General features: G+C 43.3%; 1 protein-coding gene across 2 annotated transcripts in view; it reads left to right on the forward strand.

The window, feature by feature from the left end:
* Positions 1–10,054, forward strand: part of SLC35A1 (solute carrier family 35 member A1) — a 28,783-nt gene extending 18,729 nt beyond the window's left edge. For both annotated transcript variants that reach the window (XM_075923862.2, XM_089777187.1), the window contains 4 exons: positions 2,691–2,757; positions 7,620–7,796; positions 8,159–8,293; positions 9,239–10,054. In XM_075923862.2, the coding sequence (XP_075779977.2) occupies positions 2,691–2,757; positions 7,620–7,796; positions 8,159–8,293; positions 9,239–9,372 (513 nt within the window). In that variant the 3' untranslated portion in view covers positions 9,373–10,054. The remainder of the gene's footprint in view (positions 1–2,690; positions 2,758–7,619; positions 7,797–8,158; positions 8,294–9,238) is intronic.
* The last annotated feature ends 3,768 nt before the right edge of the window (positions 10,055–13,822 follow it).

The raw sequence follows: 13,822 nt of genomic DNA on the forward strand, positions 1-13,822 counted from the left end.
TTGCCACTGTAGTAAATTCAACAGCATAGTAAATAGTTCAGCAATTCACTTTTTTTAGTAATTGGTGTTGTGTACTGTAGCAATTAGAGTAAGGAACTGGGAACCAGTAATAATAATGACTGGTTTTTATAGATTGGGAAACCGAGGCACGTAGAGGCAAAGTGGCTTGCCCAGTCTCCGAGCAAGCCAATGGCAGAACTGGGACTAGAACACAAGTCTCCTTAGTTCCAATCCAGATGTCTATTCACTAGGCTATACTGCTCCCGGAGAGCTGTATTTCATTCTTAGTTCCACTCATCACAGAATCACAGAATACTTGGAGTGGAAGGGACCTTGAGAGGTCATCGAGTCCAGTCCCCTGGCCTCATGGCAGGACCAAATACTGTCTAGACCATCCCTGATAGACATTTATCTAACCTACTTTTAAATATCTCCAGAGATGGAGATTCCACAACCTCCCTGGGCAATTTATTCCAGGGTCTGACTACCCTGACAGTTAGGAACTTTTTCCTAATGTCCAACCTAAACCTCCCTTGCTGCAGTTTAAGCCCATTGCTTCTTGTTCTATCCTCAGAGGCCAAGATGAACACGTTTTCTCCCTCCTCCTTATGACACCCTTTTAGATATCTGAAAACTGCTATCATGTCCCCCCTCAATCTTCTCTTTTCTAAACTAAACAAACCCAATTCCTTCAGTCTTCCCTCATAGGTCATGTTCTCTAGACCTTTAATCATTGTCGTTGCTCTTCTCTGGACCCTCTCCAACTTCTCCACATCTTTCTTGAAATGCGGTGCCCAGAACTGGACACAATACTCCAACTGAGGCCTAACCAGCGCAGAGTAGAGAGGAAGAATGACTTCTCGTGTCTTGCTTACAACACACCTGTTAATGCATCCCAGAATCATGTTTGCTTTCTTTGCAACAGCATCACACTGCTGACTCATATTCAACATCTGGTCCACTATAAGCCCTAGATCCCTTTGGGTATGTCTACACTACCATCCTAGTTCGAACTAGGGTGGTAATGTAGGCAACCGGAGTTGCAAATGAAGCCCGGGATTTGAATTTCCTGGGCTTCATTTGCATATTGCCGGGCGCCGCCATTTTTAAATGTCCGCTAGTGTGGACTCCGTGCCCCGCGGCTACACTCGGCACGGACTAGGTAGGTAGTTCCACGTGGAACGAGGAGTAACGGTAGTTTGGAATAGGAAGCCTAATCCGAACTACCTAGTCCGTGCCGCGTGTAGCCGCGGGGCATGGAGTCCGCACTAGAGGACATTTAAAAATGGCGGCACCCGGCAATATGCAAATGAAGCCCGGGAAATTCAAATCCCGGGCTTCATTTGCAACTCTGGTTGCCTACATTACCACCCTAGTTCGAACTAGGGTGGTAATGTAGACATACCCTTTCTGCCATACTCCTTCCCAGACAGTCGCTTCCCATTCTGTATGTATGAAACTGATTGTTCCTTCCTAAGTGGAGCACTTTGCATTTGTCTTTACTAAACTTCATCCTATTTACCTCAGATCATTTCTCCAATTTGTCCAGGTCATTTTGAATTATGACCCTATCCTCCAGATTAGTCGCAACCCCTCTCAGCTTGGTATCATCTGCAAACTTAATAAGCGTACTTTCTATACCAATATCTAAATCGTTGATGAAGATATTGAACAGAGCCGGTCCCAAAACGGACCTCTGCGGAACCCCATTTGTTATACCTTTCCAGCAGGATTGTGAACCATTAATAACTACTCTCTGAGTATGGTTATCCAGCCAGTTATGCAACCACCTTATAGTAGCCCCATCTAAGTTGTATTTACCTAGTTTATTGATAAGCATATCATGCGAGACCGTATCAAATGCCTTACTAAAGTCTAGGTATACCACATCCACTGCTTCTCCCTTATCCACAAGACTTGTTATCCTATCAAAGAAAGCTATCAGATCGATTTGACATGATTTGTTCTTTACAAATCCATGCTGGCTGTTCCCTATCACCTTGCCACATTCCAAGTGTTTACAGATTATTTCCTTCATTAGTTGCTCCATTAGCTTCCCTGGCACAGAAGTTAAACTAACTGGTCTGTAGTTTCCTGGGTTGTTCTTATTTCCCTTTTTATAAATGGGCACTATATTTGTCTTGTCTTGTGTGACTTTGGGCAAGCCACTTCGCCACCATCTTTCAAGTTGTGTATGTGAGTGACTTATATCCGTACGTTAGGTAGATGTGCCTTACTTTGCCATGATCATTGTAGGTGCTCAGCCCTTCTGAAAAGGTCACTTCCTTACGTGCCATCCTGTAGGCATGGAAACTAAAAGACTGGCCATAATTGATTCTAGTATAGTGAAATACAACAACACTCTGCTTACAATTAATGCTTCCTCACAAGGGAGTTAAGGGTTGCTCTTTGTAAGATACTTTAAGATCTCGAGATGAGCTGTAAGAGTGTAAAAAGTTATTGCAAGATTAGACAAGGAAATAGAGAAACTTCATGTGACAGAAAAGCTGAGAGATAGTGTTGGTGGTTTTGCTTGGTAATTTGACTTGTGTGTTTCAGTACATCTAAGATTAGGAAAATATACTTGACAAAGCAAATTCAATAGCCTAGTTTCTGGAAATAATTACTATAAATTAGTTTAGTACTAAAACTAATCTATGACCTGTTTTGTTTTATGATTCATATTGCAGATGGAGCAGAATCCATGGTTAGGGTTTGGCGCTATAGCTGTTGCTGTCCTATGTTCAGGATTTGCAGGTAAAACATATTTCTGTATGCAGTTTGTTTTGAGCTTTCATCATAGGGAAAATTAAAACATACCACATATCTTATTACTTCTTTTGACTGTTGATTAACAAAGTGCTTTAGAGTTAAGCGAGGACCTCATCTTCTTCTGCACATAGTTTCCTTCTGTTTTCTGTGATCACAATACTTAAATTGCAAAATATAGTGAAGTTACAAACATGCTTTTGATTTCAAGGCTGGCTTAAACAGGAGAGGTGGACCTGGGAAAGGAACAGCCTTTCCTCAAATATAAAGATCTACAGTCACATTGAAGGAAGACTAGAAAATGACTTGCTTAGATCAATTTTTTAAATAAAAACCTACTTTTCTAAGTTTGTGTTGATGTTAAAGCTTCATTAAGATTTAGGACAGAAGACGCACATTTTTCCACGTGTGGAGTGAAGCTCATTTCAATTTTTGTGCTGGTTCAGCCTTCGGAATAAGCTCTTCCCCACTGCCAGGGGAGCAGTTGAAAGTCAATGAGATGCAGAGGGACCAGGTATAATAGATAAGAGAAGAAGCAGTAAATATAAACAAAATTCTATAAAATGAATTCTTTCCGACAAGGAGACGTTCTTGCTGTCTTTTATCCTTTCACCCTGGCAGGAGCCAGAGACCTGGGAATAAGTGAGCTGCCATTAAAGCATAATTGCATTTGTGTTTTCTACTGTGTAATCATTAAAATACTTGTTTACAGGGCTCAGGAGGAATGCTTTTCTGGCTGCAAACTTAGGATTCATTTGGTGCAAATCATGCTAGTTTTTTTTATTTAGTTGAATAATTGGTCATTAACCAAGAAACATCACTCCTAGTTCTCACATGAAACTTCCTGTGAGGCTCTTCTGGTTGCCACATGTGTATTAACAAATGTGCTTATTGATATATTTGTAGAAAACATTTTTTTTTTGAAAAAAGATTGTAGCAAAACCAGCCTCAATTTATGTAATACAGAACCCAAGGGTCAGACTAGGGTTCTAGTAGCCTCTCCAAAGGGTTACAATTAAAAATAAAACACATATTCAGCAGCTGCTCCTCAGCCTGAAGCCAAAATGTTACCTACCACAATGAATGAAGCCCAACCAGCATCCTGTTCTGTACCTACCCCAGCCATTACTGTGCCATGCTGTTCCCACCCCATAGCTTAGGTAAATAGGTTGGCTTTGGCAGCCTATTCTAACGGTCAGCAATTTCAAACCAAATAGCACTAGAGTGGGCAAGGTTCAGAGTTGATCTTTCTTTTCTGCATAAAGAGGGCTCCAGCATGAAGTACCTCCCCAACTACAGTTATTGCAATGAAGTGTAGGGAAAAATGTAGGCAAATCTAAAATCATTTTGGGCTCTAAACAATATTAAGTTCTACCCAGAAACCAATATGCAGTCACTGTAGGTCCCACTGCATTGGCGTCATGTACTGCCAGTGACAATAGCCCCTTACTAAGGTAGCTGATATTTTTTGCATTAGCGTCAGTTCCTAGGCTGACTAGGTAGAGTGCATTGCACTTGTCTAGCAAAGTCCACCCCTGAAAACCAGTTGGACTCTCTTAGCCATATGAGGATGGGAAAAAAAAACTTTCTTTGAGTATTGTTATTGTGATAATAGCAGCTGGGAATCCAACAGGCCTATAAAAATGGCTTTGTTCAATGTAAATTGACAGAATACCTTTTAATAATTCCAGCCTATATCAAGAAGAGCTTTTACTGAGTGCTGTCCACTCCATCGTACCCAGGAGTAATGCCCAGTTGATTTGTGCTTTTTGTCTGCATTCAGAAGTTTTGTACTAAATCTTAAGCATTACATCATTAGTCTGGAAAGCAGCCTCAGACAGTTGTGTTCTTCCAAAATGGCAACATTTATGGGTCATGGTGACACTGAATGCAACTTATTGGGAAGGTGATTAAAAATGATTTAGACATAGTTTTTCAACTGGCTGTAATGAATATGTCTCAGTGGGCAGAAAACAGAACAAGGAGGCCATTGTGCATTTTAACTACTACTGCACCAATCACAGAAGTTTTGTTCTTTTTTGCTTTGCTCTTACAGAGTACAGTAAACTTCCGATAATCTGGCTCCTTTGGGACCCAGGGGGTGCCGGATTATCAGATATGCCAGAGTATCAGGAGGTACTCTGGAAGGGGGGCTGTGAGGAGTCTGGGGGGAGGAGAGGTCAGCGGGGAACAGTACAGTGTGGGGCGAACCCTCTGCCATTTTGCAGGGAGGCGGGGGAAGCCCTGCGCAGCCGCCAGCGACAGGCCAGCTGGGGCTGCAAGCAGCAGCGGTGACTTGGGGAAGCGGCGGGGCAGAGCACTGGGGGTGCTGCTGGGTTGGTCCCGCAGCGCCGCCCCTTACCTGAGCGGTGCTGCAGGACCAACCCGGTAGCAGCCCTGCTGCTCTGCTCCGCAGCTTCCCCAAGTCCGTTGCTCATCAGTTTCGGCAGTGGCGCGGAGCAGAGCAGCGGGGGTGCTGCCGGGTGCCAAGCAGGGGGGTGTAAGGTGGCACTGAGGGACCAACTGGGCAGCACCCCAGCTGCTCTGCTCTGTGCCTCTTTCCCAAGTCCGCCACTGGTCAGTTTTAGCAGTGGCAGCAGCGGACTTGGGGAAGCGGCGTGGAGCAGCTCCAATTGTCTGGCTGGCCGGAGCACTTCTGGGTTTCAGTTGATGCCGGACTATCTGGAGTGCTGGACCACTGGATGCCGGACAACTGGAGTTTTACTGTATATCTGCAATAATGTTATAAATCTGCTCTGTAGCCACTGTATGTATCATACATGCTATGATTGTACTTTTAAAATTGTTGGTCTCACACACTAATAATATTCTTTACCAGTAAAGAATAGCATTGTCCTGTTTCAGAGAAGTTAAACATTTCTATCTCCCACTGACTCCAGGTGGAGTGCTGAATGTCTGCACTGGTGAAATTTTTGCTCCTAATTTTTGTTATTTGCATGTCATCCTCTTTCCATTTATCTTCATTTATCCATCCCATTCTGGTTCAGTGGTGACCTGAAGATAGCAACTAGGAATAAAAAACAACATATAGCAAAGGGAAAGAGAGAGCAGTCAGGATAAGTTAGAAGCATTAGAATTGATATGAGGAACTAAAGATAGAAAAATCCATGGTTGTACAGTAAGGACAATAATAATTTTTATCCATTGTAATATGAGTAAAAGAAATCTTAACAGTGGGATATCCCATTACTAGGCAAGATACTAAAATTGTTTATGGAGACAAGGGACACCCTACTCTTCTCTCCACACTTGTGGCAAGCCTGATTACTGAAGAAGAACAAGTGTTCAATAAATATTTCTGTTCTGTATTGGGAAAGAGGTAAGATAATGTACTTATATCATGGATGATGCAGTACAGGTTGGACCTCCCTTGTACAGCACCCTTGGGACCTGAGTGGTCCCGAACAATGGAGTTTGCTGGACGAGGGGAGGCCAAGGCTCCCTATCCGGCTGTAGGCTCTGGTCGCAGCTGGGGCTGTGCTTCCTGCTGCTGCTTCCAGCCCCACACCATGCTAGGCCTGACCAGGGCTGCGTCCCCCACTGTGCTAGCCCTGGACAGGGGCCGGCCCCGCTGCCTCCAGCCCTGGCAGGGGCTGGGCCACCCCTCTCCCGCACAGCGGTGGCCCCGGCTACACGCCCAGCTGACTCCAGCCCCAGCCAGGACTGCGCTCCTTCACCATGCCAACCCTGGCTGGGGCTGCTCTTCCCACTGTGCCAGCCCTGGTTGAGGATGTGCTCCCCACTACCTTACCCCCACCCGGGGCTGTGCTGCAGAATAGGGCACTGTATGCTGGCAAGCAAGGTGCTGAAGATTTAGGGCTCCTAGTGGAGCTCTCAGGCTATGTCTACACTGCGTTTTTTCGGTGGAAGAGGATATGCAAATAGTGTGCTCATTTGCATATCATCTGATTCTTTTTGCAGAAGAGGTTTTGCTGCTAAAAAGCCCCATGTAGAAGTGGCCAGTTGTCAGAAAAAAACATTTTTTCACAAAATCTCTTATTCCTCAAAAATCGAGGTATACAGGATTTTGGGAAAAAGGTTTTTTTCCCCCACAAATGGCCACATCTACACGGGGCTTTTTAGTGGCAAAACCTCTTCCACAAAAAGAATCGGAAGATATGCAAATGAGCACGCTATTTGCATATCCTCTTCCGCAAAAAAACCACAGTGTAGACATAGCCTCAGTGTGATAGCTGTATCCACTCCAAATGGGAATAGTGAGGTGATTTTTGCCTCTGTATACAGCACAAGTGTACAGTTCTGGGGTCTGCATTTTAAAAAGGATGTTCAGTAACAGAGAGGGTGCAGAAGAGAATCACAAAAATTATTCAAGTGCTGGAAAAAGTGTTCTATAGTGAGCTCTTTAAGTGCTTCAGTCTGTTTACTTTAGCTAAAAGAAGACTGAAGTGACTTGATTACAGTGTGTAAGTACCTTCACTGGGGGCAATAGTGGTTACTAAAGGGCTCTTAGATCAAGCAGAGAAAGGTAGGATAAGAACTCATGGCTTGAAGCTAAGGCCAGAAAAATTCAAATTAAAAATGGGACATGATATTTTTTATATATCATTAAGGGCAATTAGCTGTTGAAACAAAGAGAAGTGGTGGATTCTCCCTCTTATGATGTCATCTAATGCAGACTGGATGTCTTAGTGGAAGATATTCTTTAGCCAAGCAAATTACTAGCCTCAATAAACTGATAATCGACAAACTGTAATGGTGCTAGGTGGTCAATTAGATATCCCTTCAGGGCTTAAATCTGTGAATCTGTAGGTGTGGTTATTATTATTATTATTTATTTGTATTCACCTTTATTGATTCTCTCTTTTCAGGTGTCTATTTTGAGAAGGTATTAAAGAGTTCAGATACTTCCTTGTGGGTCAGGAACATTCAGATGTACTTGTCTGGAATTGTGGTGACTTTAGCTGGTGTTTACATGTCAGAAGGAGCTCAAGTCCTTGAGAGAGGATTTTTCTATGGCTACACATATTGTGTTGCGTTTGTCGTTTGTAAGTATCTTTCCATTGCAGTGCCCTGTCATATTGCTTCCAATCGACACATTTAAAACATTTGCATTCAGCCAAGACCAGGACTCCATTAGTGAATGAGTTTGGGGAGGAAACATTTAGATTTCTTTATAAAATCAACTATTTTTCAGCACAACCTTAAGAGTAGAACATTCATAGTAAGTCAAGTCATGGTCTTTGTGCTAGATGATAGCTAGACAATCTGTTTTGCTGTGCGTGGTTTTTAAAATGACAGGTTAGCAAAATCAGATCACGGTACTGACAGTCTATACACCTCTACAGCCCTAAACACATTACTGGAACATCAAGACTTTAATACTAAGAATGTCTTCTTTGCTTCCCAGTGCTTGCCAGTGTTGGTGGCCTCTACACATCGGTGGTTGTTAAATACACAGACAACATTATGAAAGGGTTTTCTGCAGCAGCAGCCATTATCCTTTCTACTGTTGCATCGGTGATGCTGTTCGGTTTACAGATCAGTAAGTTACTTTTGGCTCCTGTTTGAAGTGACCATATATCCTCATTTCATCCTCCTGAGTAGGCTGGGTACAGTGCAAGCTGTAATATCTTACAGCAGAGGTGGGCAAACTGTTTGGTCTGAGGGCCACATCGGGGTCAGAAATTTTATGGAGGGTCAGGTAAGGGAGGCTGACCATCCCCAAATAGCCTGGCCTGGCCTCTGTCCTCATGCCCCGTCTGCCCTCCATGCTCCGTTCTCTGCCCCCTGCCTTCTATCTGCCCCCTGACTGTCTCCATACTCTCTGCCCCCCAATCCAATCCAATCCCCGTTCCCTGACTGCTTTGCTCAGAGCATTGGAGCAAGCCGCTGCAGCTGTCTCACCTGACTAGAGCTCACAACTGTACCATCTGGAGCATTGGGGTTAGTGACGTGGCGAGTTGTTGCCTAGGTACTAGGGGAGCTGAGGCCATGTGGGTGGAGGAACAGATGGAGAAGGGGAGAGGCTGGGGATTCCTCAGGGTGGAAGCCTGTCACTTTTAAAACTAGACTAGACAAAATATTAGAAAATGCACTGGAGGGAATTTTCTGGAATGGCTGATCTAACTTCTGAGAGAGAACCTCAGTTTAGTAATAGTACTCAAAAGTCGGTATAGTTTGGAAAAGCAAAGGGTACTAACGCTGTCCACAGAAGACAATTCCAGTTCTACCCAGCAGTCATTAAGGAAGAAAATATGGAACTGCAGGGTGCCTGTTTCAGACTTGCTCTTTTGACATTCACCATATGACTTACTGAAATGCTATGAAGTTTGCTGGGGCTGGTAGATGGTCAGTTTTCACTGTCAAAATAAAAGATTGTCTAAAAATTAATAGGATGACAACTCACATGTCCCTCCCATGAAAGTTTTATTTTATTTTTGTTTTGATTTGGAGCTGAGCGTTTAAATGTTGTTTTATTCCTTTCCAGCTGTCAGTTTTTCTCTTGGTACTCTCCTTGTATGTATTTCTATCTACCTTTATGGATTACCTCGACAAGACACAACAAAAATTCAGCCATCGTTAGAGACAGTGAATTTGAAAGAAAAACTTATTAATGTGTGATGTTTGCCTTAACAAAGGACAAGAGACTCCGCAAAGGAAAGACTTGTTTTGGTGGGTTTTTTTAAATTAGCCTTAATCTAGTTATGGACTTAACCTGGACAGACTAAAAGGAGAAGTTAATTCTGTAAGGAGTGAAGGGTTTTCATTGGATGCTACAGACTACATTATTGCCAAGCTCCTGAAGAAGCTGGTTCATGTCGGACCATGAGGTGTCCACCTCCCAGGAGAGCAGAATGAAGGAATTGAATCTTCAGTTGTATATGAGAGACGTTTTCTCCAACTGTGTATTGTGCCATTGGTGGGCGGAAATGCTGAAAGGTATTTAGCTCTGTTAAAGTATATCTCATTGCCAAAGCTGGTCCTTGCACTAATTTGGCCCCTAAATACTGAAAATGTTGGTCTGATTATGCACATGTAAAATAGGTGTATTATCTTGAATACCAACTGGTTGCTGAGCTCTCATTCTTTTTATGAAAATTAAGTGTTGCTAATAGGATAAACATGAGCAAGAATGGACTGTTGAAAGGAAAAATCTACTATTATATCATCTATGCTGAGCATGCTTTAATCACTCAGTACAATAGTTGGTTTCAGCCATAGTGGAACAGAGTATGTTTTTTGTTAAGTAACTTTTAAAATGTGAAGATGTTTATATCTTTTATAAATCAATTGTAAAAGGTTACATTTTTATTAATAGTAATGTGTGAAACTAGCTCACTAATTAGAGGAGGGCACCAATAAGAATGTACATAAGTGTTCTCTTTACACCTGTATATATTGGTGTCAAGTCAGGGTGTGTGGTTTGAGACTGATGCATACTACTTATCTATGTTGTAGGTAGATTTGTGCCATTTCCCAGATTGAGCTATTCTGAGTGCATAGCGGAGCAATGCATGTAAAACACTGAAGTGTTTTAGAATGGTGACTGATACCTGTAAAGGGTCAACAAATGCTTTATAGAGCAAAATCACTGCTGCAGTTGATCCTGAACTCTTTGGAAGGCATAGCTCAATCCAGCCCACTTAGTAATGCATTAACAAAAAAAGATACACAACAATTAATGGCACTTCATAGAAAACCAATTTTGGTGCATTTGTTCAGGTTAGCTTTCATAACTAATTTAACTCTAGACCCAGCCATAGGTGATTAATGCTCTCAAACAGCTGCATTAAAAGTGAAATATCAGAGGCTTTAGTATGTCACTCCCTCTTACAAAATAATTGTTGACATTCCCTTCGCTGGTTGCTTTGAAAGAAACAGCTTTAACTGTAACCTCCATTGTCCCACCTTAGACATGCATCCTGAAACCTGATAAACTTCAAAAAGGGTATTAATTTGTGAGGTACGGGGCCTTTCTTTATTTTTTTCACTTTGACACTTTCCTATTTTTAAATTCTCTATGATAAAGAAAAAAGCCCATTAAACAAGGTGGCTACATCTACACTGGCGCGTTCTCACGCAAAAACTCTTCCAGAAGAGTGTCTACACTGGCATGTGCTTTTGCACAAAAGCATCCATGCCAGTGTAGATGCTCTCTTGTGCAAGAAAGCTCTGATGGCCATTTTAACCATAGGGCTTTCTTGTGCAAGAAATTCATGTTCCCTGTTTGCACTGACCTCTTCTGGAAGAGCTCTTGCACAAGAGGGCTTATTCCTGAGCGGGAGCGTCAGAGTTCTGGTGCAAGAAGCCCTGATTAGAATGTCAGTTTACTTACGCAAGAACACGCGGCCACTGAAGACAGGCAGCAAGTTTTTGTGCAAGAGCGGCCACTTTTGCGCGAGATCGAGCCAGTGTAGACACAGCCAGTAAGTTTTAACTTAACTCTATAGAAGAAATAGCAAAACTGAATGTACACAAAGGACCTGACTTGGGTTGATTATGCACGGCAACTTAGAGCAGTCTTGGAACAGCCTCTGCAACTAGATCTTGCCACTGCTATTTGGGCAGACTAGGAAGACCCAGGTAGGGTTGTCTAAAGGATAGAAGCCAATATCCAGGCTCTGAGGTGGATTCACTGAGGCGGGTGGCATTGGAATCTTTCCTAAGCAGCTGCACAAGTGAACAGCTTAGAGAACATGGGCCTGGCCTGGCCTGCAATAGTAGCATCTGGGTTGTGAATTAAAGTTGGTGGCAGTGACTGTGGCATGATGTTTACCTAATGCTGCATGATAGGGGCAAAATACAGTCTGAGAGCTGGATCCAGCCTGTGGACACAGCAGAGAGCCTCCCGCAGACTGTCTACTTGCCCCACATCCCAACATGGCTCAAAGTGGTTGCTGCAGCTGTTTCTCATTATCAGCTGTGAGCCTGGAGGAATGGTGCTGCACATGCTCTTCTGCCCTCAGCACAATCCCATTGGCTGATTTCTGGCCAATGGCAACTGCCTGTTTGAAGACCAGGCAGTACACAAAACACCACTCCCTTCAGGCTCTTATTCACCACTGTATATGGCCCCTGTGGCCTATGCAGGGGTAGGGCCAGCAGTGTTCCCTCTAAGCTGCTGCCATCCCTGCCCAGTCAGAGGCTCAGGGCTCCATGCATGGAGCACACTGACAGTGGGAGGCTGATTAATCACCTGTGGAGTTGTGCTTTCCTTCAGCATAGAGGAAACACTGTGGGGTAGGCCAGGAACTTGCTTGAGAACCCTGTTGGCCAGGAGTCACCCAGGTAAGTCTCCTGCCCAGAGCCTGCTTCTGGCACCTCAGACCCACCCCCCAGTCCTCTGCCCCTCCACTTCTATCCTCATAAGCCAAACCTTCTGCCCCCTCTTGCACTCATACCCCCTGCCAGACCCTGCACCCCAATCCTCTACCCTAACCTACCCCCTCCTATAGCCCAGTCCCCTGACTCAGGCCACAATCCCCTTCTGCCATGTAAAAACCTAGGCAATGCTACACCCTAATGTAATTAGTTAGCTTGGTTATGAGAATGGAGGATAGAAAAGGCAATATTAGCTTCTTTGTTCCTCTTCATCATTGTCTGTGATATCAACACTGATTAAATTTAGTGACAAACTAGTGGTCCCATAAAACGAGACCTTTTTCCTATACCTCTTCCTTTTGAGGGTAACTTTACATGAGTCAGCCTTTCCTCCCCATTTATTTTAAGAAGAGCCATAAACTCTAATCTGGTAGGGGTGGAGGATATACTCAGAACTAGTGTTCCACATGATCAACGGCTTGGATTTTATCAGGGGGGACACACTCACACTCACGTAAGGCCTCTCTCCTTGTTAGTCATGAAATTGCGTGAGGGTAATATGTTAGGCTCCCTTCCCTTTCTGTATATCATTGTTTTATGACATCTGCTCCAAGGCTGCATATTGTGCACAGCGGGTTGTACCCTCAGATGTGGTACGCGTGCTGTTTCTTCATTTTAAAAAATCCCCCAAAACTTCAGCACCATCTTTTATATTGAAACCGGGGAGAAGCTTCTTAGAGGGTGAAAGAGTTTGGGAGTTGGTCCAAGCTATTTAATGGAAGTGGGAAAGATCATCAAAAGCAATGTGAAATCCAGAACAGTCAGATACCAAACGCTGGTGCCTGTGTGAAATGAACTGCAGAAGCAGCAAACATATCCCAAGTACATTATTAGGCTTAGGTAAACTTACATTTAAATTACTAAACAAAGACTTCAAGTAAGTAATATCAAACTATGAAAACCTCCAGTCATCTGAAGAAGTGGGCTGTGGCCACGAAAGCTCATGATATCATCTACATATTTTGTTAGTCTGTACAGGATACGCTTAAAAAACAACAAATGGTCTGGTAGCACTTTAACTCGGCTACCCCCTGAAGCTTCTAAAGGGAGGATGTTTTTAGTGAGAGCAAGTGCAAGAGTAGGGACTCAAAATGCTCGTGGACAGGTGAGTGAAACATCTGTCAAGACAAAAGCATGCCCCTTCCAAAAAAAACCAAACCCCACCTACTATCTTGCATACCATCCACACTCGGATTCACTGGATATAAATGAGGACTAGGGACTTACAGAAGATGCCAAAAATGCCTTATGTAAATGTTTCTCCATGATAACTAAGGTGTATGAAAAGAAAAGGGGAGACGTCTATCTGGTAACTGAAAGCTCTGATAAGTGCAGACAGAAAATTGAAGTACTAGGATTGTAAATCTCAAGTGTGGAGAGCTTTTGTTAAATTGTTATCCAGTTCAATGGCGCTTTTCTTCTGAAAAGGACAAATTCAAACGCTCCAAGATGATGTACCTGTGCAAACACATGACCATCCTGATAGATAATGGATTACAGTCCATTTCAAATGGCTTGAAGCATTATGAAGGGTATAACACTGAGTGGCAGAGAAATAGGGAAATGGACAATAGGGTTCCATCCCACGGGAAGCTGTTAGTACACTGCCTTGCGCTTGATGCACAGAGGAACCCCAAAGAAGAGAATCTGCAGGACTGAAGTAACAATGAGTGTCATAAGTGTGGCTGAA

Source organism: Pelodiscus sinensis, chromosome 3 (genome assembly GCF_052426305.1).
Source record: "Pelodiscus sinensis isolate ZL-2025 chromosome 3, ASM5242630v1, whole genome shotgun sequence".
NCBI lineage: Eukaryota > Metazoa > Chordata > Testudines > Trionychidae > Pelodiscus > Pelodiscus sinensis.